This window comes from Diadema antillarum, unplaced genomic scaffold (assembly GCF_040938485.1).
Source record: "Diadema antillarum isolate AM-2024a unplaced genomic scaffold, OU_Dant_1.0 seq00000786_RagTag, whole genome shotgun sequence".
In the NCBI taxonomy this organism is placed as follows: domain Eukaryota; kingdom Metazoa; phylum Echinodermata; class Echinoidea; order Diadematoida; family Diadematidae; genus Diadema; species Diadema antillarum.
The window spans coordinates 164,312-190,011 of record NW_027271674.1 but is presented as its reverse complement, the minus strand read 5'-3'; the positions used below and the strand labels follow the sequence as shown (position 1 = coordinate 190,011).

The 25,700-nt window shown below is 40.2% G+C and overlaps 1 protein-coding gene across 1 annotated transcript; it reads left to right on the top strand.

Annotated features, from left to right (window-relative positions):
• The first annotated feature begins 622 nt into the window (after positions 1-622).
• On the top strand, positions 623-13,125 carry LOC139739186 (uncharacterized). Its single transcript, XM_071649801.1, has 6 exons — positions 623-741; positions 3,107-5,334; positions 6,775-6,822; positions 8,733-8,780; positions 10,001-10,065; positions 11,940-13,125. The coding sequence occupies exons 1-6, from the start codon at positions 729-731 to the stop codon at positions 13,057-13,059; spliced, it is 3,522 nt and encodes a 1,173-aa protein (XP_071505902.1). The 5' UTR covers positions 623-728; the 3' UTR covers positions 13,060-13,125.
• Positions 13,126-25,700: the final 12,575 nt, after the last annotated feature.

The following is a 25,700-nucleotide window of genomic DNA, read 5'->3' as shown; positions in this document are numbered from 1 at the left end:
GTTATTTGAGTATCAAGGTGTTAATGGTTAATGAGTTGTTTTTTTTTCTAAACAGATGATATGCATAATATATTTATTGAATTTTTATATTGCATTGAATCAATCATAGGGAAATGTGGTGTATTTGTTATTGTTAAAATGTTTACATAATGTCTGTTGTTTGATGTAATTTATACGTTTTTCATGTGATGCATTATAATTTAGCCTTCGGGCTACTACTTTGCATGTTTGTTCCAATAAACCATTATCAATCAATCAAAAAAGATAGGGGAGGGGTGCGTGCCCCCCCCCCCCCCCTTGATTTTGTAAACGCGCCCCCTCTTTACGGACATCTGGATCCGCCCCTGCTTAAACATGGCTAAACTGTATAAACTGCAAATCATATGGATTAAAACGTATTCAAATAATGTGGTTGAGTATTCGATTTATTTTTGCGTAGTATCGAATTACATTAATGATTGATACTAAATACTGTTGACAACAGCTTACTGTGTTAACAGCTCCAGATTGGGGATTCCCGTAAATGTGGGGCTTGACCAGAGTTCTGTCGGCTGTGGGCTTGACAAGTAAAACACAATTGCGCCATCTAGCGGTAGGTCATAGACCGTCTTTTGTCAACAAAATGAACCCTGCCCATATCGGCATACAAGGCACGGCACATAGGAGGCTACGACCATCATTTAGTTTTCCTCTAGAGTGTCTTTCGGCGTATCTAATGGACTAACCAAATGGTCAGGAAAGGTGAATATCGTATATAATGCAAGATGCATCACACATTTTAGATGTTTGACTTTTACTTAGCTGAAAGGAAGGTCAACTACCAATAATGTCGGAACTAACATTCCTCGAATTCCATAGTCCCACCCGTAGATGTGCGTATTATTATGCTGTCAATGAGCAGCCGGGAATTTCGACACACAAATGAAAGTAGTCTACTGAGTACTGTATGCTGTTGTTTAATAGCAGGACGTATTTGTTAGAATATTACCCAGGCAAGTAATTAATTGGCTGCAAATGGATATATTTGACGTCCGCATGATTTGTTTTTCTATGTTGATTTAGGATAGAATGATGATTCTCATGTTCTGAATTAAAATGGAAGGCTGCCTGCTGTGCTGTTACCTAGAGATCTTGTTAGTTAATTTAGTGGTAGCTCATGCATGCATCGTCATGATCACCAATTGTCAATTAGGAATTAGCGTTGCCTACTGTAATTTTGATATGAAGAAGATGAGTGACACTGACAATGAATTCTTGGACTTGGCTAGACTAAGCAAGTACGTGCCAGGTGTCTAGCTAGTGTACTTTTCTAGTTCATAGTCTGTTTTTAGGTAAGGTCAGAGATCTTACTCTTTGTTTTTGACTTTAGCAGCTAGCAGTAGCAGCGGTCTACTCTAAATTCTAACAATAGAACCTATGTGTGCGCAGTACCAGTACAGTACAGCCTGTAGTACAGCACAGCAGGTAGTTTAGCTGTAATAGCCTGACCGGATGCCGTGCAAAGCTTGTCGCGACTCTGTACAGCTGCGACAGGGCTGTGCATATAAGCCAGGTTGCCTAGTCATGTTCATGCAACAATTGTGCACTGCACTGCAAGAATGATCAATTGTTGGCCCCTGGATAAGTGAAGATTGCAAGTAAATTTACAAAATTGTGTCATTATTCTGGTTTTTGAATATTAAAAATCTCATTTCTATCAGAGCTTTGTGTAGGCTGCTATCATTACAATCACAAGTGCTAATGCATGCACATATAAATGCAAAGAGTTCTAATCATATTGCATGCATGGAAAAGTACAGGATTCTCAGATTCTGGGACACAGTAGAAAGCTTGTCTTTTTCCTTCTGAACTCCCAGAAAGCTGAAGCCAGTACCAGTAGAGCAATAAACTCTGCATAAGATGCTGACTTTAAAGGGATAGTACAGTATTGGTGGAGATGAGTATTGGGCTTCTATTTAAAGTTTTTGCAAGATATTAAGAAAATACTTATGAAATAGTACAGAGCATACCATTTTAAGAGGAATTCAAAGTTTATTTGATGAAAATCGGGTTTGGAATGACTGAAACATCCAAAAACAAAGTAAAACAAAGCGATCGTAATAAAATGTGGGTCCCACACTTACTAGAATCGCTCTGTTTTGGATATCTCAGCCATTTCAAAACCAATTTTCATCAAATAAATGTTGAATTCCTCATGGAATCACATGCTCTTTCATATTTTGTAAGAGGTTTCTCATTATCTCACCTAAAAATATAGAAACCCAAAATTAGGTCTCAACCAAAACTATACGATCCCTTTAAGTGCATAAGTATACTGTGCGTACCACTTACACTAGATCTCCATGTGCTGTGAATGCCCCTTGAACAATGAAGCTGTCTAGATATGATGCTAGAAGTAAAGTTGTAGTTATTTTTATTTTGTTCCATAGTCCTGTTCTACCAAAGAGTGAGTTAATCTTTCATTCTTCCTTCTTTTTCTCCTTTCTTGTATTAAACAAAGGTGACTCCTTTTACAAAGAAGTCCTAGGGACTGACAGTTTTCTTTGGTTGTCAACATTTTGTATTGCCACACAAGCTAAATGCATGTAACGGTACATCATAGGCCAGTACCTTCATAGTTCTTTGGTACAAGCAAATGCTACTATAATCAGTTATCCAAGGATCATTCACAGCTTGAATTACAGCACACATTAGATCTTTATAGATGCACAATTGATATAAAGAAACACTTGTGTGGCTGATACAGTGCCAATAGACAATTAAAAGCACTCGGAAGGGAAGAGTTTCTTCATTCGCAAAGCCCACCGTGGTGGCCAGACTAATTCATGAATTATTTGTGAGCAGCTAAATTTGATTTAAGTAGATGTACAGACTGCATTCTATTTCATGTTTAATTTCTAAGCCTGAAATAGACTTTGGTTTTACAAAACCTCGCTAGCAGAATGAAAGCTAAACCATGAATGAGTCTAAATTGGGTTAAAACTTTGGTCTACAGTAGAATATGGGCCATTGTTTCTGTAAGCTACAGCTGGAAATTTTATGTGTGATCATCGCTGTTGACACCACTTTTCCACATATATATGTGGTTTTTCAAAATCTCCAACAGGGCAGGTTCATGCTGGGCAGCTGTCACACCACACAGGAGCAGGATTGGTTGGTGCAGAGGAGGACGAGGAGATAGCAGAGAACCTCCCAGTCCAGGGAAGTATGGATCCTCGAGATGGGGGCCCAAGACAACTATCCCACGACACCCAACCATACCACCACAGTGACGAGAGCTTGCTCCGCAGAAGTTATGGAGGATTCGGGGTCAGCATGCACCCACAGGGCTTCCCAATCAGCTACCGGACCAACGAAGAGGTGGCCCCGCGGGAGGACCCACGTAACTCGATGCACCGGCCGTACGAGCAACGGGAGATGATGAACATCCACCAGCCTGTGGACACGATGAGATGGACACGGGAGGAGGAGCAAGGGTACGAGGAGAGCACAAAGCAGCTAGCTGTTGCGCAGATGATGGCAGAGATGCACCAGGGAAACATGCTGCAGCCGCGTGGGAGCAACCTGATGATGATGGCCAGCCAGATGGGTCAGGGGCGATACCACCCAGAATTTCTGCAGACTGGGGGAAGGATGCTCTTTGGTGCCCCACCTCCACGGGTTAGCTCAGAGGAGAGGTTCCCGTACCAGGCTGAGATGATGAGACAAAATCCAGCAATGATGTTTGGCATGGGTGGACCTCCCATAGAGAAAGGTAGGTTCGAAGAACTCTTCCAGCAGCAGAGGGGAATGATGTTTGATATGGCTGCAAGAAGCGTTGACATGGCCAGAGGGAGTGTTGGGGAGTCCCGGATGCAAGATTTTTATCTGAGCAGAGGTAGTGTGGTTGATCCCGGTATCCGAGAGGGAGTGCACACAAGGAACCATGCAGAGTTTAGTCATCCACGAGTGGGAATGATGATGGGTATGGGACAAGAAACTTGGAGAGCATCAGCAGAGAGTGCTAATCATGGTACTCCTGAAGAACTTGCACATGATGTCGCGCTGGAAGTGGTCCATAGGGACCATCCCAAGGTTGAGGAACATGTCATTGAACATAGTACAGATCACTATATTGAGGGTCCAAGCTTGCCACCAACAGAGGAACATACAAGTTCCGACAGTACTCGCAGCTTAAGCATTATTCAGCCTAATCACAACCAGGCTCCAGAAACTGTTGTTCCGGAAAGGGTGGTCGTGCAAAGAGTTCCTGAGGAAGTCGCCAGTGTCGCCAACCCTGTGCCCATCCCATCTGTAAGTAGCCTTGGAGTGAGGGACAGAGTAGCGGAGATGGTGCTGGAGATGGAGAGGCGAGACAGAGAGAAGATGCAGGAGTTGAGTGCATCTGATGACAGCAGTAGTTCAGAACAGTCAGATTCAGAATCAGATGCTGAAGAAACGGAGGGTGTTGATAAGTCCAAGCACAGTAGTATTCCAGCCCAAGTACCACCCATTCAGATGGACGAATCAAGACAGATCGTGCATCCCGTCGTGAATGAACCCAAAATAGAGCAAGATGGATACTCCCAGGAGAGTGGCAGTGAAAGTGACGATTCTTCTAACGCTGGTGACAATGAACTAGATAAAAACCCATCTTCTGTCAGTTCTAGATATGAAGCTGATTCACCGGCAGCGTCTCCTCCACATAGCCAGGCTGCCTCGACCGCAAACCACACTGTGTCCCATGTACATCCAAGATTGCCACTTAAGAAGGAGCACAGACACATTGTGACTGAAGAACTGCAAGCATCGGAGTCCTCTTCCTCCTCCTCATCCGAAGAAGAAGAAGATGATGAGAAGGAGGAAGACAAAGAGGTACCCCCTGCACCCCCAGTACCGCTGAAGAGAAGGGTGACGCGGAAACTCGGCCGGCGAAAAGCCCCCAACCCAAGACCAAAGAGCCCCAACAGCAGTGACGATTCCATCCACATCCAAGACATCAAGTCAGTCCGCATGCCGATGTGGCGCTGGATAGGTCCCAAGCAGACCAGGAGCACCCGCGTCACCAGGCAGAGTGTACGAAAGGGCAAGCTCACCATCAGATTGGTCAAGAGGAAAGCAGCCTCAAAGCCCCGGGGTAGGAGGCGCAAGGCGCCAGCTTCCAGTGTTCCCGTTACCACCGAGTCTGTTCCGACTGCGGTGCCGTGTGCACATCCGACGTCCAAGCGGAGAGGAAAAGTCTTCCAGAGAGTGGTGATGGAGGACATGGTGATGATGGATGGACAGATCATGACTGTTGCCAAGCGAGGGCGCCCCAGGAAAATCAAACCGGAGGAGCAGGGTCCTCCGAAGAAGGTATAATTTGTCTGTGTGTCTTCGTACACCGACTTATGTGTATCCAAGAATATACATCAAAGGTGGTTACATGCTTACAGGGAATGTCTAGTTATTTTGAAACTACATGTGGGCCCATGGAACTGCAGATCCATATTTTCTAACTGCATTTTAAACGATGTATGTTCCGATGTGCGCATAGTGTACAAAGTCTATGGTCTCCTCTGAAATTTAGTGCATCTAATGTAGGTAAATCAAAGTGTGCTTAATAAATGATGTGCTAAAATCAATGTATCAGGGCACCATTTCATGAAATTTGTCAGCCCTGACAAGTTGTCATTTTCTGACACTTCCGTAAAATCCGTAAAATTGGCTGAGAAGCTCTGCTGTCTGACTGGTTACCATGATGACTGTCAAAAACTGACAAATAAGTCAGGGCTGACAACTTTCATGAAATGGTGCCCTGGTCAGTGTTCATAATTTGTGAAAGTATGGGGTGGGGGATACTGTATACGCTATAATTTTCGCGTACATCTCAAATTTTCGCGAATTGCCGCTGTCACACATTTTTGCGAGTGGTTAAATTCGCGATTGGGGGACCAGAGAAAATATGAAGTGGCAAAGAAAGTGTGAATTTTCAACTTACTAGCAAATAAGAATGATACTAGTTATACACTGCATGAAAAAAAAAAAACTTACCAAACTCTGCTAACTAGTATCAAAGTTAGAATTCAACATTTTTGAAGTGGTTAAGTCCATCGCTCTAGATTTCTGATGAGTGGTCCCCTTGCGATAATGGATTAGCTCTCTACAGTATTCGTAAGTAGACGTGGACGTGCTATATGTACGTAAACAAGCTTAGCCAGTACAGCAATTCTAGTATATGGTCTGTTCGGTAAGCCATGACATGGTACAGTTTACTACTAGTACTGAAATTTTCGTAACATCAAGGCAAGGGATTCATTTTGGAAGGTAATATTTTCGTGTGTTGTTAAATTCGCGAATAGCTCCCGACTCGCGAAATTCGCGAAAATAAAACCCCCGCGAAATATATAGCGTATACAGTAAATGAAAAAGGAGAGAAAACAATTACTGATGGTAAATGCCAGAAAGTTGTTATTGGTGACACTATTCCTGTGAAGTTTACAGCCACAATTCTTTGGATCAAAGAGAGATAATGGTCCATGGCTGCTGTTTGACAAGCAAATTGTTTCACTTGGCACTTTGCTGGCTATCCTTGGTTGCTGTTTTTAAGTGTGACTTAATACTTCAACGTGGCAGATCCATCATTAATCTGTTGAAAATGAGCGTTGAGTATACTCGGTTAGATGTCTGTGGCAAAGGCGTGTTGTAGCAAAATCAGCCCGTCCTCAAAGGGTTAAGAAAATATTCACCAAGTGTGAGACACTCTGGCTTTTGCTCATCATGATGCAAAACTTTTTCCCCTCTTCCCTGTCTCAGGTTGGTAGACCAAAGAAAGTCAAAGTAGAACAAGGCCCACCGAAAAAGGTAAGTACACACGTGAAACCATTGTTACCGATTCCTTGCAATACTGTAAGCTGTTATTTTCACGTACAGATATTTTCAGGAATGGGGAGGTCACAGACATTTTGCGAGATGTTGTTTTCGTGAATTGACACTGAGGCTTATTGTGAATACGCTAGTGCCCTAGCGCATGGCGATTTTTTCGTGTGTTGTTAAATTCACGGCTCTACTGTGAATTGCGAAATTTGTGAAAATTAAACCCTCGCGAAAATAACACATTCACTAATTCTTTCAAGTCATTTGTTTGTTAGTCTGTTGTTTTAGTTACTAAAACAAAATGGGAATTCATACACTGTATGTGTCACAAGTGCCACGTATATACTATCTGCATTGGTATCATTCAGAAAACATTTATGATTCAGCAAATTTTGGTGCAACAGCAAATTATGATATGAGGTAGATTGTAATGAATTGGCAACACTTGTAAACAGTTCAATGATCTGTCAGATTCTGTATTATGCCAAAATATATTCAATAGTGGGTCTTTTTTTTTAATGAATCAGGACGTCTTTGAGCATCAATTCTGTGAGTGGTCAAACATCTGATTGTAAAGTACAGTACTAAATGGAGATATGCATGCACTTCACATTCCTGGCGAGATCAGAGTTAATATTTTTGCGTGTAAAATTATGGACATATACAGCATAAGTGACAAAGACGATATTAGAAAAGTGAATGCAGAAGATATTTTAGTGGCAGGGTTTTAAACGAGGCAAGTCTGTGATGTACACTCTGGCAAGCAAAGTTATTTCCAGTGAAAGAGAGATAGATAGAGATTGGTCAGTCCACGGGGTTGGGTCATCTTTTGTGACATGTACTAGAACTAAAAATCAAGACCTCATTAACCCGTTGAGGACGGACTGATTTTGCTACAACACGCATTTCCCATAGACACTTGCCCGAGTATACTTGTGACGCGTCCTCAACGGGTTAAAACCCAGCAAATATCTGCTGGTAATGACTTCAGAAAAAAAACAGTATCATACCAAGTTGTACGTACAATTTGCTGCTCAGGCATTATGGGTACTGCAATGTCAGACCAGAGAATTTATTGCCAATGCATAAATGTGTTGTCCATGTAACAGAGGTAAGAAAATTAATTTGCGGAGCAGCAAATCCATGAAAGATTTCTCATTCAGACATGAATCACCATAGCAGGGGGCAAAGTTCATATTGCCTCAGCAAAAACTGATCTTCATTGTGAAATTTATGACAAAGTTGATACAATTGTACCTCTGTTACATGGACTTCATGCAATTTGTAGACCCAACCCAATGGATTAACCCAAACAGAGAGAGAGAGAGAGAGAGAGAGAGAGAGAGAGAGAGAGAGAGATTACCAAAATGATCAAACTTATATGACTTTGTTGAATGCCATGCACAATAATGTTCAGATAAATGAAAAAAAAATAAACACTCCAGATAACCAAATGATTCAAAATTTGTGCAGTCACCATCAAGATATCAGTGAACAGATATCACCATGCATGGTAAACAATACATTTTCAAAGTTGTTTAGTTTTTTTTTTTTTTATTGCAACTGATTGAGAAATGTTTACATGTATACATCAACATAGATTTATTTTTATACCACTGCCTGTGGTAAACTTCAGTATGGTACATTTTGTAGGCTTGTTCACTCATTTGTCATAGACTGCTAATGTATTCTTACACAATGCAAAATTGTTCACTCATTTGTCATAGACTGCTAATGTATTCTTTCACAATGCTTTCATGGACAGCAGAATCACACATGGATCTGTAGGGCAAAAAACAACGACAAAAAAAACAGGAGTTAACATTTCGTCATTGCAGCTGCATTTTGATAGTGGAAAAACAATTTTATTCTTTGTTTGTTTTCTCATGGTTTTACAGAGAGGCAGACCTAGGAAAATACAAGCTGATGGGGAACCACCCAAAAAGGTAAACAGTCTGAAAGGAAATGAAGGAACTTACTTGATACTGTATGGTGATGCTAGACGATGTTGCTCACAGTAAAAATAATTCTCTATTTCAAATCATGTAATTGTATTTTTCAATAAAAGAAAAAAAAATCATGAAGCATTTTTGTTGTTGTTTTTGTATGTTTTGGTTCATTAGTGCCTAATGGCACATGTACTTCTTATGGTATATTTTAAGTTGCAAAGACTCCCTCTGTTTCAAAATGCAATGCAATTTTTCCATCATCACCAGCACCGGAGATTACTCGAGGGCTTCACACTAAACTCATTTCCCCTATAGACTGGTCCTGTACTGTTTTTTTCAACTGCCTGCGACAATGTTATTTTTGTTATTTTACATGTCTTCTCGGACCAGTAAATTTAGGGTCCCTGAAGAGTTGCTGGTCCCATGGTGATTTTTACCAGACTGGGACCGTCGGACCAGTGGCAGTGCCCAGCGTTGGATGACTCATTCAGTGTTACTACTTCAGTGCTGTAGAATGATTCTTCTGGGATGTCTTGAGTCACGGTGCCCTTTTTCCTCCCTCTCCGCTTTTTTTCCAGAAGCCAAAGTGAAGCCCTCTCCTGCAGTGTTATGATGTCACAAAGAGAGTGTTCAGCTATTCTTCTTTATTCAAAGAAAATGCAAAGAAACCAACAGCATGGGTCATTTTAAGTGTCACTTGCATACATTATCTGTAAAGTAGGGAATATATAAACTGGGAATGGAAAATTTGACGTATCATTGCCCTGAAGGCTTCACTGAGTACCAACTATTTAAAGTCTTAGCGTAAAGGAAGATGCAAGTTGACGGGAGGGAAGGAGTTACATACGCTGTATGTGTCAGATTCTTGGTTGGATTAAATTCCAGCCACCGTAGGTGTGATATTCCATTGACTTTGATGACATATCAGTTAGGATTCTTCATGAGATGAGTGGAAAGCTGTGCTCTTCTACTCTTCTACCCTCTGTGTGCTTCCTTCATTTCATCTCCATAGGTTTCTGTGTGAAATTTATGCACATTTGACCCATTGGCTCGAAAAGGGTTAACAACAAATTGAAGCTGGACCTCAAAAGCACATCCATATACAAAGTTTGCAATTGCCACCTTGAAAGATTTAAGTAGTCTTAGTGATGTACGCTGTATGTTGTTATCGCTCGCTTGTGGTGGCTTCATTTTTGTGATTGTCCTTGAATTTGCAGATGAGGAAACCAAGAGAAAAGCGAGCCCGGAAAGCTCCCTTGCAGAGGAATATCAAGCTGATTAGGTAGGTTGTGCGAATGATCTTCAGCATAATGTAGATGTAGTAGCTTCACAGACACTTGCAAGCAAACTCATGCACCCAGATGAAGAGATGATAATCTGTAAAGTGAAATGTTATTGTTATTTGAATGTTAAAGTGTTAACACAAGAATGGGGTCAAGTGACAATTAGGATCAATTTAGCCCATTCCTTACTGGAACCTGGTATACCAGGTTCCCAAAATGTAGGCAAGAATACCAGCATTCATGACCTATTCATGTTTATTTGTGTTAATATGCTTCCCATAAAAATGGCTTTGAGAGAAATATTAGAGTGTCTTCTATCAAGATCACTGTCCTTTCGGTATGAAAACTGCATTTGCTGCGATTGTAAATGCATTTTCCAATGTAGTATGCGCGTATTTTGCTATAAACCTCATATATGAAGACATACAGAGTACTTAGCAATCAAGGCTAAGCTCTGTAGATTTTCACGGTTTCGCTGACCCCATTACGGTGTCTCTTCTTTGTAGAACAAAAGAGTTTTAAACACATCAGTGCATTCTCTATTCATACCACTCACCTGATCGATATTTTACATTGTTCGATGGCACATGTAGTTGACTGTGGAAAGGGGGTACATGTATAATGTATTGCTTGACTGCTTTCGCACAGTAGGCAGATTACCAACCTGTCCATTCTCTGTCGAAGAGCAAAAAGAATCTCGTTTGTAGGCATTGAAGGCGCTCAGAGAATGGCAGGAGGAACGGGTTAAGAATGGTTACTGGTATCATTCAGAAACTGACAAAAGAGGAAAATCAAACTGAAGATCATTCACATCTCGGAAGATAAGATTAGGAACCAGGAAGAGACAGATTATGGCTTACTTTGCTTATTCCGTTGTTCCTCTCATAAAGAGAAATTCAGTGTTGGACAGCATCCATTTCTCTCTGCCACAAATTAATGCTTGATCAGGTTGAATTGATGTGGGTAGCATCCTCAGTTTGGCACCCACCCTTCTTCCAGAGAGCTTTAACTTATCATTTCACCTCCCCTGTTATTAGAGAGCTTTAGATTTTCGCGACCTGGACATTCAGAGGATAAAATCCTGTTCTGTGTATGCACAAAATTGCTTATCGAAATCGATCTCGCATCATCTAAGTTTCCACTAGGCGTTTTGGGCCATTTCTGTGTCTGCTCAATTCACTACCAGAGAGCTTCTTGATGCAATGATCATATGGGGATGCCATTTTACTTTTCACAGCTTGCATCTTTGCGTAAACTAAAAATGCTTTGCAACACGACGCAATGAGAGAGGAAAATGCAATAGTTGTCTAAACGTCTTCACCGCAAATCTAAAGTTCCCTATTAACCCAGATCTCCCAGGTAGCCTTTTGTACACTTTGTACACTTTAGTTGAAGAGGGGACAGGGTGGATGGAACATTTTGAAAAGAAGGGTGTCTGAATATGCAGGGAAGGAATCAAACATTTGCTCATTTTACACTGCACCATCGTGTGTCCATTTTGCCATTTTCTTCCACTGTACAACATTCCTACCTGTGGCTCTACATTCTCATTTGTTTGATGTCTGTTTTGATATCCATTCTGGACTTCTTTGTGTTTTTATAACTTTAGGTGCATTCCCCCTCTCTGTCTGTCTTCATCCATTTTTTTTTTCTTTCTTTCTGGTTTCTCAGTTTCTCTAATTCTCTCTTTTGACCGTGAGGTTTGCGCCCATAACGAAGCAACTCTTGTGAAGCTCCGTTAAACAGTTGTTGTACCTTCAACTATTAGACTTTTAACCAAGCTTTTATTCAATGCACTTATTTGACCAGCTGATAATCCCTCTTTTTCCCCCACCTTTTTCTTTGTTGTTTTCATGTCGGTCTCGCAAAGTAGTGTGGAAGCAGACAAGGAGGAGACAATCGAGAAGCCCACAAAGGAGGGACTGCCATCACACAATGGACCCGGTGGGAAGGACTTTGGCTGCCCCTTCTGCGGTAAGGAGTTCCGCTGCGGCTTCCGCCTCAACAAACACATGCAGACGCACATCCCACAGGACGGCTCTGAGGAGAAGGACAAGGGTACCATCAAGATGCAGCTGGCGCTCACCCCGGATCGTGAGAAGCGGATGGTGCGCTTCGACCAGTGCAGCTTCTGCAAGCAGCTCTTCATGGACCTCAAGGCTCATGTGCGGCGGGTGCACAACGAAGCGGAGGAGCACCTGTGCAGCATCTGCGGCCACGTCCTGCGCAACAAGGAGAGCCTCGTGGCCCACGAGAAGCGGCACAAGGTGGTGGCTGCGGGCAAGAAGGAGTTTGTGTGCAAGATCTGCGGCGCCGACTTCTTCTTCCAGACGGGGCTCAACCAGCACTCGAAGCGGCACCTCGTGGAGCGGGCCTGCATCTGTGAGATCTGCGGCAAGGCCTTCAAGACCACCAAAGACCTGGAGAAGCACAAGCTGGTGCACACCAAGCCACACTCATGCCCAGTCTGCAAGAGGCGCTTCGGCCAAAAGTCCAACATGAAGGCCCACATGCGCCAGCACTCGGGCGACAAACCCTTCAAGTGCGACCTCTGCAGTGCGGCGTTCACGCACAACGTCAGCCTGAAGACGCACAAGAAGAACACGCACGGCATCGACTGGTGGAAAGAGCACGGCAAAGTGGAGGAGCGCACACAGAAGGTAGAGAAGCTTGCCATCATGAATGCCTGCCTGGACTACTTCGGCAATACGACTGGCGGCAATAAGTGGGAAGGGAGTGGCCCGCCCCCGCCCCCTCTTCCCCCAAGTTCCAACCCCAACCCCAATCCCCTCCACCCTCTCAACCCCGCTAATCCGCTGAATTCCATCAACTCCATGAGTCAGTTCACGCCGCTCAACCACAGCGTCATGGCGCACAACCCCGTCAACCACCATGACCAGCCACTTCACCAGTTCAACCCGGTGAACACCCTCACCTCCCTGCACCCGTCACACCGGCCTCACACCCTCGAAGACATCAAACCCATTATTTAGGTGGAGTCAGCCCTCCTCTGCATCCCATTGTGGAATACTCTTCGTGGGTCTGCAATAAACAAGCATACAAGCCACCATGTACAGTAATAAATCATTACTATGATTGTCCACCAAGTTTTGTTTTGTTTTTATACTTTTACAATAAGAGTGCAACACTTACCCCAGTACAACCTCCGTCTGCCCAGCTGACGTTACCATTCCAAATGTATATGAATGCAAAAGTTGAGTGGTGACTATTAAAATGACCTGGATGTTAATTTGTGTAGATATGAGATGTAAGCAAGAACAAGATGACTTCTTGCATAGAACATCTCATGGTAATTACTGACGTTTTTCATATTTTGGTTTAATATGTTATGGTGTTTTTCATGGTAGGGAGCCACTCACACTTGTCCGAGAAAGGCGGCAATATTTTCAAAAAAGTTTTTCTTTTTTTTGATCCAATGTGTTCAGCATGCCCAAGCGTGCATGTTTTAGAAATTAAATTTATTTTCAGAAGTGAGTTTGTATTGTTTTGTTCTTTTTCAATATATTTAATACACGTATACAAGAATGAATGCTTGGCAGCATCGGCTGATTGTAGACGCGTGTCAACTCATGACACCCACTGGCCCACGGAGATCAGAATTTAGTTGTTTCTATTGAGGGGTTCTTGTTTTTATTGTACTCGCGTGCTCCGAATGTAACCGGGAACAGGATGAGTGCTTAACAGAGGCTTTAAAAGTGTTTTCCTTTTTTTTTTCTGATCCACGCGTGAAGTGGAATGAGATCAAAACTCAAATCTTGCAAGGGCCGTCACTGATTTGCTCCAAGCCAACATGAAGAGGATCTCTCCGAATTCACAATGTCTTGACATAAGAAGGGTTGACAGTTCTATACCCAACACCCTTGAGCAAGGCAACCTTAATAGTGGCATAGTGGATAAAACTCCCGACTCTCAATCGGAGGAATCCAGTTCGATTCCCGCCCAGTGCTTGTGTCCTCGGACAAGATGCTTTTTACCCACCATGTCCCTCTCGACCCAGGTGTATTTTATAAATGGGTACCTGGCAACACTGGGGTAGGATCCTAATGATAATGGCAGGGCCCTCCGGTAGAGCAGTTGCAACACTGAAGAAGCTACCCTGGATAGATAAGACCTTATTATTATTATAATTATATTATTATGATACAACTCTGCACTTGTCCAACTGTAGACATCATTGACTAATATATGATTGCAATGTTTTGGCCATTAAAATAAAAGGCACACACACACACACACAAATAAAAGCAAATCTAGAGATCAAAATGATTTGATGTGAATTGACTCCACTCAGCTTGTATCAAAACTTCGTTATGAAATCTTGGGGTAGTTTGCTCCTCCTTTACAAAGTTTTTGGGATGCTGTAAAAGCACTCCATCTTTGGCAAGGATTTTTAGGTGGGATTGCAGAAGGTACATGTAGCTTGGTGGCCTGTTCAAATTACATGCAGTTTGCAAATACATTGTAGTACATTTACTGCTTCAAGTTGTCATTCAAGACAAGATGTCAGACAATTTGCAGTGAAATCTTCTTTGCCACCGATTTGACACAGGAGATTTGCATCCAAACTTGCAAGCCAAAGGCTAGACAGTGCTAGCTTTGAAGTTGACTGAAGATACGTCAGATTTTGTCTGTATTTGTTTCTTTGTTTGTTTGATTTTACTGTCAAACTTAAAGCACAACTCATACAGACAGGAAATAGTCTGCTGAAGAAATCATTCGGCCAGACTTCAGTAATGGTTGAATTTACATTCTGTGATATAAAAGCGTGTTACAAAATCTTGATACAGACAATAGCTTTTGTATGCAAAGATACAACTGACATTGATTTGTAAACATGGACTTACTTTTCTTTTCTTTTTTTTTCTTTTTTTTTTTTTTTGGAGGGGGGGGGGGGTTGATATGATGTGAAAAGGTGATATGTGATTCGTCAGTTCATGTTTATTGCCAGAGCATGGGCTCAAAGTCACTCAATATCCTAACCTTATCTGCACATGTGTTGTGTAGCGTCCTTTTTTTCATCAGATTGAGAAGTAGCAGCGTGTCTTTGAATACAAGATTTGCTGTGTGGGCTATGAATAAGCTAAGTTCTGAGTGGGTTTCAAATTCAAGAGTGTAGTAATAATACCCCTCAAGGAGTTTAGAAGGCAGCAACTGGGCACCGTATCATGAAAGGTGTCAGCCCAGACAAGTTGTCAGTCTCTGACAATTACCATAGTAACAGTCAGTGACCAGAGCTTCTCAGCCAGTCAAAGCAAAGGATTTTACTGAAATTGTCAGAGACTAAACAACTTTCTCATGAAATGGTGCCCAGAACAGAAATCCAGAAGATTTTCTTCACTGTGCCAAGCATTTTGATATAAAGTGAATTGACTATATATAGGAAGGTTAAAGTTTAAAGGTTAAATGTTAGACTTTTCGAGAGTTAGAGGGAAGTGCAAATAAAAATAGATATCTGAATACAAACTCTATGAGGCTGTTTGTCATGACATTTGAGAAAATTGACATTAACTTTTCTGTTTACAGCAGACAGCTGTAATATGTTTTGTGTTCTGAGATTTTTTTTTTTTTTTTTTTTTTGGTGTAGTTATGGCCCCCAAAAAGAGTTGGAAGTAAAATATTCTGATTATTCTTGTCGTTTTTCTCCTTGCCTTCACTGAAGAGAGTTATGATTGCACTGTTTACTTTTCAGTATCAGAGCGTTCGTCAAAATCAGTGAGCGAGCCTTCTGATAGATTGTTAGTGTACAGAAAGGCTGTTGAGTTGTCTATTTTGCATAACTTGTGTGACAGTACACTTTACTGGAGTCAAAATATGTTTGTGTTCAATGAATTTTTATCAGAGAAAAACTCTTCCTTCTACCAAGACAAACAAGCAACTCCTTTTCTTTTTTCCCCCTTGTACAGGGAGCTTGTTCATATTGGTGCATGTAGCTAGAATTCAGTGTTTTGTTTCGTTGTCTGTTATGGTGCTAGTAAAATTTTATTATTGATGTAATATAGGAACACATGTTGACTATTTATATTTCATGTTATATTAGATTTTCTATTAGACAATTTTGTACATTCAAAAGTAACAAAAAGTTACTCTAAACTCTTGCATGAGCTTTGCATTTATATATAGTCATACAATACTATGTGTTTTTAACTTGATTTTCTTGCATTTGAATTAACATAAAGAGTAGGCAAAGTAGTTATGAAACAATGGGCAATACCGCCTACATCTCAAATACATTTGTGTCACAAACATGTATAAAAATAGAACTGTAATGACATTTGTATACATGCACTTAAGTGATATCACATATAACTTGCATGAGATAAAGCCATGACTTGCGCAACCTTTTTCCAATTTCACAAACTCATCTGTGTCTCTGAGCATGTGTAGTCGTGCATGCAAATGTTGTTTGGAGGATGATAGCCATTTCTTACAACGATGTACATAGAGCTCGTCCAGTATAGGCTGCTGGCTTAGGATTCACATTGGATTATTTCAACCAGTCATGGAATGTCCTTTTTTTCAGTGTTTGTTTTTGTTTTTTGTTTCTGCAGAAACTCATGTTACCTGTCACTGTGACCTATGGAAAGACTCTCTCAATACCAACTGAGCTGTAAAAATTGAGTACCAAAGTGATGATGTCACAATAGCCTGGGTTCAAACCAGGTGTGAACATGGTTAGCAACAATAGTGTTCTAAACTATTCAGTGAGCTTGTGTAGAAACACTCACCATGGCAATGAAAGGCTATGACATTGCACTTTATTACTCTATGATGGTCTTGTAAATGAAGCAAGGATTCAGACATTTCAAAACTTATGCTGTTATTAATATTATCAAGAAAAGAATATTACGTCACCATGCCAGTAAGCTATTTCTAAAATGGTTTATTCTGTAAAACATGACTGTCATTTTTTTTATTATTATTATTATTTTTTTTTTTTTTGTGGGGGGGGGGGGGATTGTAGACTTTTTGTAGACTAAGTCACCCACAGATTTTCATTGTCTGTAAGCCTTTAACAAATATTTCAACTACACTTTCATCACAGCTTCAGTTACTCTCAACCTTGAAACCCCACCAGCATGTAGGACCATCCTGCTTTGATTTTGTTTGCTTTTGATATTCATACTGGAATTACTGTTCATCACTGGAAACAGATACCAAAAGGTAGACATTGGCTCTGTCTATATGTTGTTTGCCAATTTGGCTTATGGGTGCGTGCATGCAACAGACTGCCAATTTTTTTTTACTTCCATTTTTCCCATCCCTTTCCCCAATTACAGACAGAAGAAGGTCTACAGTCAGTAGAAGTAACTCAAATTTATAGTCTTTCCATACTCATGCTTTGGTATTGCAACTGATTGACAAGTAGTTGTCCTACATCGACTTACGTTGTAATTAAGCACTAAGTTGATCAGTGTCTTAGTAGTACATGTAGCCATGAAAATAGATGACATCTCGACGGAAGGATCTCATCACTTTGGATTATGCTTTGGTATGCTGTTCAATAGAATAATCCATGTCCAGTAGTTTTCTGTGCCACAAAAAATAAGAAAAAAAAAGATCCATCGACCTTCCCACTCTTCCTTACTGTGGATGCCTTGAGTTGAAAATCCACTGAAATGACATCTATCGAACGTCACATTCATTTTTCCTTTGGTCCCAGTGAATTTGAATTTTATGATGCTGACTGGAATACTGCTGTCTGTTTTTCTGTGTATACACTCTTCTTTGTTTAAGCTTATGTCTGTCAAGCAAACCAGTAGATTGGTTTATTTATGTTTTCATTCTTACGTAAAAACAACCCTTGCACACTTATGATATCATTCTCAATTATCCTGATTTCCATTAACCTGTGATGGGCAAAACTCTCTCTTAAGCTTAAATATCTTTAATCAAACCAATTGATGGGTTCATTTAAGTTTTTATTCTCAAAATCAACTCTTGCAAACTTATGATATCATATTAAATTTGCTTGATTTCCCTTAACCCATTGAGGACAGTTTGATTTTGCTACAACATGCATTTCCCATAGACGCTTGCCCGAGTATACTCGGGACTCGTCCTCAGCGGGTTAATCAATGATATGCAAGGTTGCAATACTTCATTATCTTGTAAAAAACCACAACTTCAGTCAAGCTGCTTGTCCTAGGTAACCGAGTGTGTCAAGTTTGACAGTTTTGGCAGCTCATGTTCACAGGGACAAAAATGATGAAGCAAAGTTGGTCCACGGCGATTGTTCATTTCGACTTTGCCAGTTGATATTGCAAGCTCATCTTTACAAAAGCGACTGTACTTCTTGCCAAGTTGGTCCATGACGTCTGCAAATTTCATCTTGCATGGTAACAGTGTGGTATTTCACTTTAGCTACAACAGAGTTACAAGTGCAGCCAAGCTTGTCCATAACACTGCATTTGAAGCTTGGCAATTTGACAGTTCAAGTCTTATCATGGTCTGTGGCAACTATGCACTTCATGTATGTTAGGCTGACTGAGACCATCAGTTTCTGCCAGAGTGCACAATTTCCCTTTTATGTGAGTATTTTTTAATCATATTGATATAATGATTTATCTGTTACTTTTTCGTGATGCTTTTCTCCCTTGGTTTGAGTGAGTCTTGACTTTAGTTTGTCCTTGCTTACTTCTCCTTGCTTTACTTCTCTCTGGTTTTGTATTCTTGGCGATCAAGGAGTTTAGCCATACATGTACAATTATAGTTATCTGTATTTCATTCTTTTGTTGACTTCATGGGGACTGGGATTTCCTTGCTCACAAGAGTTTGAAAGAAGAACTCTTCTTATTATATATTCCCATCAAGGAAGCCTATAATTAGGTGTTATAAAGAGTACGCTGATACACATCATGATGGCCTGTACTTAACAGAAGAAGAACGATGTGTGATAATCACTTCATCCGCACCTTTGGAATAGATTCCACAAGCTCCGATCAAACCCGATGTAAAGCTCTCCAAAGAAGACTACACTATGTCATGCGCAATAATCTTTAAAATTTTAATCCCTTTAAATATCCTGTCTCTCCTCTCTGTCTGTCTGTCTGTCTGTCTGTCTGTTTGTCTGTCTGTCTGTCTGTTTGTCTGTCTGTCTGTTTGTCTCCTCTCCCCCTGGCATGGGTGTTTTCAGTTTTCTTGGGAGGCAAGCCAGGGATGATGATGAAGAAGCTGAAACTTTAACCCATTGAGAACGGTTTGATTTTGCTACAACATGCATTTCCCATAGACGCTTCCCTGAGTATACTCGGGACTCATCCTAAAAGGGTTAATTAAACAAGATGAGGTGACTCCTCAAAATGTCACAATCCACCATAAATTGCCAGTGAATAGCTTACTGAGGGGAATGTATTAAAGCAAAATTGAATGGGCAACCACATTGTTAGCAAGTGAAGCTTTTTGTTTTCGTTTATCAAAATGCAGTTGCGTGATATGTTTCATGAGAGGTTGTTTTCTTCACCCTCGCCTCCCTTCCCCCCTCTTGTTTCTCTCTCCTCTCTCTCTCTACCTTTTTAATGTGCACAGTCTTGCCTTGGTTGTTAAACAACATAAAATTGTAGCCATAGTGAAACTATATTATGCTCTCTATTTTTTTTTTTTTTTTTTCATAGGAGGTAATAAGTAGGAAATGTAAGTCACTGACATATTTTTTGTCTGGTTTGCTATTCAACATGTTGCAATTGTGTGTATGTATGCCAAAGTGACAATGAATACTAGATAAAACTACATGTACTTTGATAGGGCAGTGAGTGATGACAGAGTCTTGTGTATCATAAGCGCATATTGTAGGTGTGTGTGCATGCCTGCTTGTATTCAAAATCTAAGGAATAAGTCTTCTGTCGTTGTCTCTTCTGCAGTAGCATTGATGCCCCCCCCCCCCTTTTTCAGGGCCCTATTATGTAACCATTTTAACCCCTTTAGGGCAGGCTGATTTTGCGATGACATGCATTTCCCATAGCCACCTGCCGGAGTATATTTGGGACCAGTCTTCAACAGGTTTTACCCATGGAAGACAAGTCCCGAGTATACTCGGGCAGGTGTCTATGGGAAATGCGTGTTATAGCAAAATCAGTCCATTCTCAAGGGGTTAAATTTCTATTGGCATCAGCTTGGGATTCTCTTGCGAGTTCAGATGAATGACATTATTGCAAAGCCACCAGGCATCGGGCTCTAATTGGTGCCAGCAGAAGTGAAACCTGTCTAGAGTGGCCACCTCTCTGGTAGTGGCCACCTGTCGCTACAGCCGTCCTTGTGATGGGGAAGTGGTGTGTGAAAGACTGTGTCCCCACGAACCACCTGCTGAGTGCGGCCATGTAATATGTCTTCCCATGGTTAATATTTCACTACGTGTAGTGGCCACTTAATTCTGCATTGGCCCCATCAGGTCTTATATTGGGACAGCCCCTATGGGGACACCCAAAATGTTCAAACCAGCAGAAGAAGAAGGAGAAATAAAACTGGCAATTTATAAAAAGGCTATATAACAAAATATTTGGTTTGTGTAACGGTATGGAATGGAATCAAACCCCCTAACATTGCAATGGTTGGCTAAAGCACAGCCATGAATAAGGACACCTTATGAGAGAAGTTAAAGAAGTTTAGATGGAGGAAAATAGTCATAACACTGTGTAGAAATTATCTTACCGAGCTTCGGATGAGAAAATAAGAAGACAAAAGAATTGTGCTTTTGCCACCACATACTACACACTGTTTGTAGGCTGTATTGATTTTACAAAGTCTTCAAGAAGTTTTTCTGCTGTTGACCACATTTTTTGTTTTTCACAAGGCATGATCCAGGAAGTATTGATTCTAAAAAAATATATGCCATATATTTTGCGAGTCTAAATTTTCACGAATCGGGACTTCTCGACGAATTCGCGAGTGGTTAAATTCGCGATCGTGGAGTCCTGTACTGTACGGAGAAATGTGTACACGTACGTCACATTCATATCGGCATCAGAGTCAATATTTTCGCGTGTTTTTAATTTTGCGAATAGCAGCTGACTCGCGAAATTCGTGAAAATAAAAACCTCACGAAATATACAGCGTATACATTAGTAACTTGTTCAGCAGACATGCTTACAGTTTCTTAGTTGTAGTTTCTTTATATTCCATGAATTGGTAACAAATGCTTGTGTCTGCTTCACATTTTGATTACATATGTTGCACTTTGTCCAATCAACTTGTTAGTATGGCCTTTCTTTTCTGTTGAAGTTTTGTTGTCATCAGTCATGAATGAATATTTCATTATTAAAAAAAAAAAAATCATACGAGGCAATAATTTATAGATAAGCCACTATTTTCATAAATGTCTGTGCCTGAATTCATTCGGTTAGGTTGTGTTTTTATCTCTTCCAATTTTTACTGCGTATCAGCCAGTTCTTTCTGTAGGTTTCTGTTTGTGGCATAGCCTTTTAAAGATGAAGGGATCCCTGTGTAATGCAAGAAAAAAAAATCCAAATCCATTTGTTGACATACTGTCATGTGTGTATAGGTGGCATATGCATGTATCAGAGCTAACCCCATCTTTCATTTGAAATAACAAGAAATGGACAAGTTTTGTCAGTTTGTGTTCATTTCCTGCAAATATAATGAGCTGTATGTCTTCCAGTTGCTGTAGAGTTAAAATAGAAGCCATTTGTTGCCAATCAACACACAGCAGTCAAGCAAAATGTTGTAAAATATGAATGGATGGTGAGAGTCGGTGTTCCTCATCAAATCTTAGAGACAAATGAAAGGGGGAAAATGAAAAGTATGTGGAGGTCCTAGTGATTTTGCAGACCTAACAAAACCTAATGACATTATTGCTTTTGACCATGTCTTCTAGAATCTTGGGAAGAAAATCAAAGCTTGTATTATAGGGGCATTGTGCATCCCTCATTCGCATTGTAGAATTGGGACCGTCCCATGGTAGCATCAATCTTGAAGTTCTTTATGATTTGCTTTCTGTAATTCCTAGATACAGTGTATTAGCTCCCCCCCCCCCCCACAAGAATTATCTCCTAAATACTTTTTTTTAAAACCTCCAATGAACTTTTCCTTCTTAAAAAAACACATCGGTTTCCAAAGGTGGATAATTTGCTGTTGGGAAGTGATTGCTTCCTTTGACTGGAATCACTGGCTACCAGCTATGGTGTAGTATGCAATCTCAATAGACTTAGATTAAGTCAAAGACTTAGATTAAGTCAAATTGTTGTGGAAGTCTACCTGGTGATGCCTTTTTTTTTTTTTTTTGGCTAATTCCAAATTCCAGCTGCTTCATGTGCTTTTACATGCCATCCCAGATTCTCCAACTTTCTGATGTGAATTATGACATAATCCAGCTGATGAGCTTGTCAGTCTCTGTTTTAAGTTGTTCGTATCTCCTCTCATGTTTTATCAGGGAGGGGACAACTTTTCAAAGCCCGAGATGTGTACTTCTTTGCTCCTTATGCAAAATATATTCTTCTAAGAGAAGAAGCAGGACTTGGACTAAGGGACAACCTAGCTGTTAGTCAAGGCCTTCTGAACTACATGTTGTACACTGGTATGCTTGTGTCAGAGAATAAGATCCTTGCCACCTATTTGCTGACAAGAGACACATGAGACTAGGGAGCCATATTGCAACAGAGAGCCTTGGCCTAAGGCTAAACATGCCCTGAAATTTCTTTTGACACCCAACTTGAGTACAGCTGCTGATACATTTGTGAAATTTCCATGACATTGGGAAAAGGAAACTCATAATTATCATACTGTTCTGTATTCTACACTCGTGATTCCAGTGTTTTGTGAACTGTGTGTTTGTTTCAACTTGATTGCTACCCTTGAAAAGTTGAAAATTGTACTCTGCTCACAGAATTTAGATAGCATGTGACTGAATATTGTGTCACAACTTACACTGTGCGCCAAGCCTTCCATTTTCTAGACGAATAAAGTGTGTACTGTTATGTAATATATATCTGCTTATGAATATACACTATGCGTGTCTAAATCTTTAACTTTGTTTTTTATGGAAGACCGATGTAAACTGTAGCTTGCCTTGTGGCAATGTGGGTGTTCAACACTTGTGACGTTTGGTTGTTATAGATGCATGTAGGCTACTTGACTGGTTGTATCGATTACGTAGTCTTGAAAAGTAAAAGGGGAGAAAGCTAAATTATTTCCAAGGCAATCCGGAGATGGCACTGTAACTAAAATGGTCTGTAGAGAAATGTATTGAAACGAAAGCTTTAAAGACTTTCCTTCTTTTTTTTGTCAGTATTATAGATATTTTTATGATTTTTTTCCTTGTAATGTCATGCAAACTTTGTCTTAAGCAATCATGAACTGTCTCTTGCCACGATAGAGAATTTATATCCTTGTAGATTCTTTATTGCCTGTAGAGTATGTGATGATAGATCATGTGAACAGCATAGAAGAAGCGTGGTTAAAATAGCAATATGTATTTAATGTACAAGTAGCAGCTATGGTGGGATGTGTACACACTGTTGGGTATATCGTGTAGCATTTTTTCATGACATGTCACTCTTAACAGCAAATCTTCATTATTAGAAAACTCTGCAGCTGTGCACTGGTTGAGCTAGTTTCAGTTTTGTAGTCTTACTGGATCAAATCAAGCCCCTTTCAAAATGCACACCTGTGATCCGGTAACTTGCCCATTTCTTCAATATTGTTGTCTTATCCAATTTTAGGTTTCCCCGTCATGACAGTGATATCAATGGTGAAAGAGTGTAGAATTTTTCTTGCGTTTGTAGTAGCTGGAAGAGGAATAAAAAAGAGGAAGGTGAAATTGAATGAGGAGAAAAGGAAGAAGAAGAAGAAGAAGGAGAAGAAGAAAAATTTGAAAGGAAAGGAGTAGAAGACAAAAAAAAGGAGAAAGGTTTTACTTCTGATTTTTACTGAAAAAAAAAGAAGGAATTGTGGGAGCCGTTATAACGGAGGTCCTCCACAAAAATGTTTCCCAGGCTCATTTGTGTTTGCATAACTTTGCATTATGTGTGTCTGTCAGTCTGTATCTTATCACAGTTTTAACTCTTCCAGTGTTCAAAAATTCCTTGATTGATTGGATGTATGAAAGGAAACTGATCAACATTGTGACCTGTGTAAGTAAAAAAAAAAAAAGTGGATGCCGATTGGTGCAAACGTAGGGTCATTCAAAATGTTTTTGCATGTATCAGCACATCGCTATTCACCCATGGATGAATTATGTAGGGCCTATACACTGTACATTGTTTAAGAAATTGCCAAGCAATTTATCCATGTAACTCAAGCAGTATTTCATTGTTTCTTGCTTTCTGTTTTTTTGCATAGAGGTAATGATCATATTTCTGCTGCGTTCTTGTCAATGAAGAGATGAAAGGTAATGATAAAATGCAATTTTTTCATAGGTGTGCAGAAGGTGGTGATTGTTTTTTTCATTATTTCCTTTAAATGGTGAAGTAAAGGTAGCCATTATATCTTGCATGTAGAATCTTCGTGAACTACTAGATTGACTTTTCATCATGGTATTGAGTAAGACTATTTTCACCTTCAAATAAATGTAAATGTCTTAACCATGGATATGTCATGCCTCTGGTGCTTTTTCTTAATTTCTTTAAGCAACAATGTGCTTTGCTTGCTTGTAGTTTCTCATTACAATCTGAAATCTTATCGCATAGGACATATATGAATATATATATTATATATATATATATATATATATATATATATATATATATATATATATATATTAATGAATCTCTGTCTTCCTCTATCAGACTATCTGTTTGTATTGCTATCTCCCTCTCTCTTTCACTGTATATGTCTCTGCTGTCTGTATCGCTATCTCTTCCCCTCTATCTCTCTCTCTCTGCATTTCTGTGTATTGCTGCCTTTCTTTTACTGTATACTAGTATTTCTCTCTGTATTTTTATGGTTATCTCCCTATCTCTCACTATTTATATCTCTTTCAATGTACTGTATCTCTCCCTGTCTCTCTGTGTATCTCTCTCCCTCTGTGTGTTGTTTTTTTTTTTGTGTGTGTAGATATATAGATAGATATATAGATAGAAGTAGATAGATGAATAAATAATAAATAAATAAATAAAGAATGAATGAATGAATGAATGAATGAATGAATGAATGGAAGAACAAATAAATGAATGAATAGAATAAATGGGATTTCTTTTTCATTGGGGGGTTCTTTTGCCCCAGATCATTACATGCATTATTCCTGTATATTATAAAATGGGTTCAAGAATGTAGCCAATAGGAAGCGCTGAAATGAGACACACCTCCTTCCTTTACTTCAGTACAATTGCACTGCCTGTAATCCTATGGTAGATTGCCGATCGTCTGTGCGCGCGGCGGCTCCTTTGATGAATTGCATGCATACGCGCTTGTCAATCCTGTAAACAACTTCTAGTTCGGGCTGCCGGCCGGCCGGCCTGTCTTCCCTTGTGCATAACATGTGTGGCGTACGTACGTATACTCTACTATACGTACACTTTGTACAGTACAGTAGACCAAGCGTTATGGGACCGGACGCGTACATGGAGTCACTTTGAAGAGCAAATCCAACGATTTAGCAGGTTAATTCTCACGCCGTTTTCAGAGTATGTTGTCTAGTAGGCCTATATGAGGAGTCTATATCAAG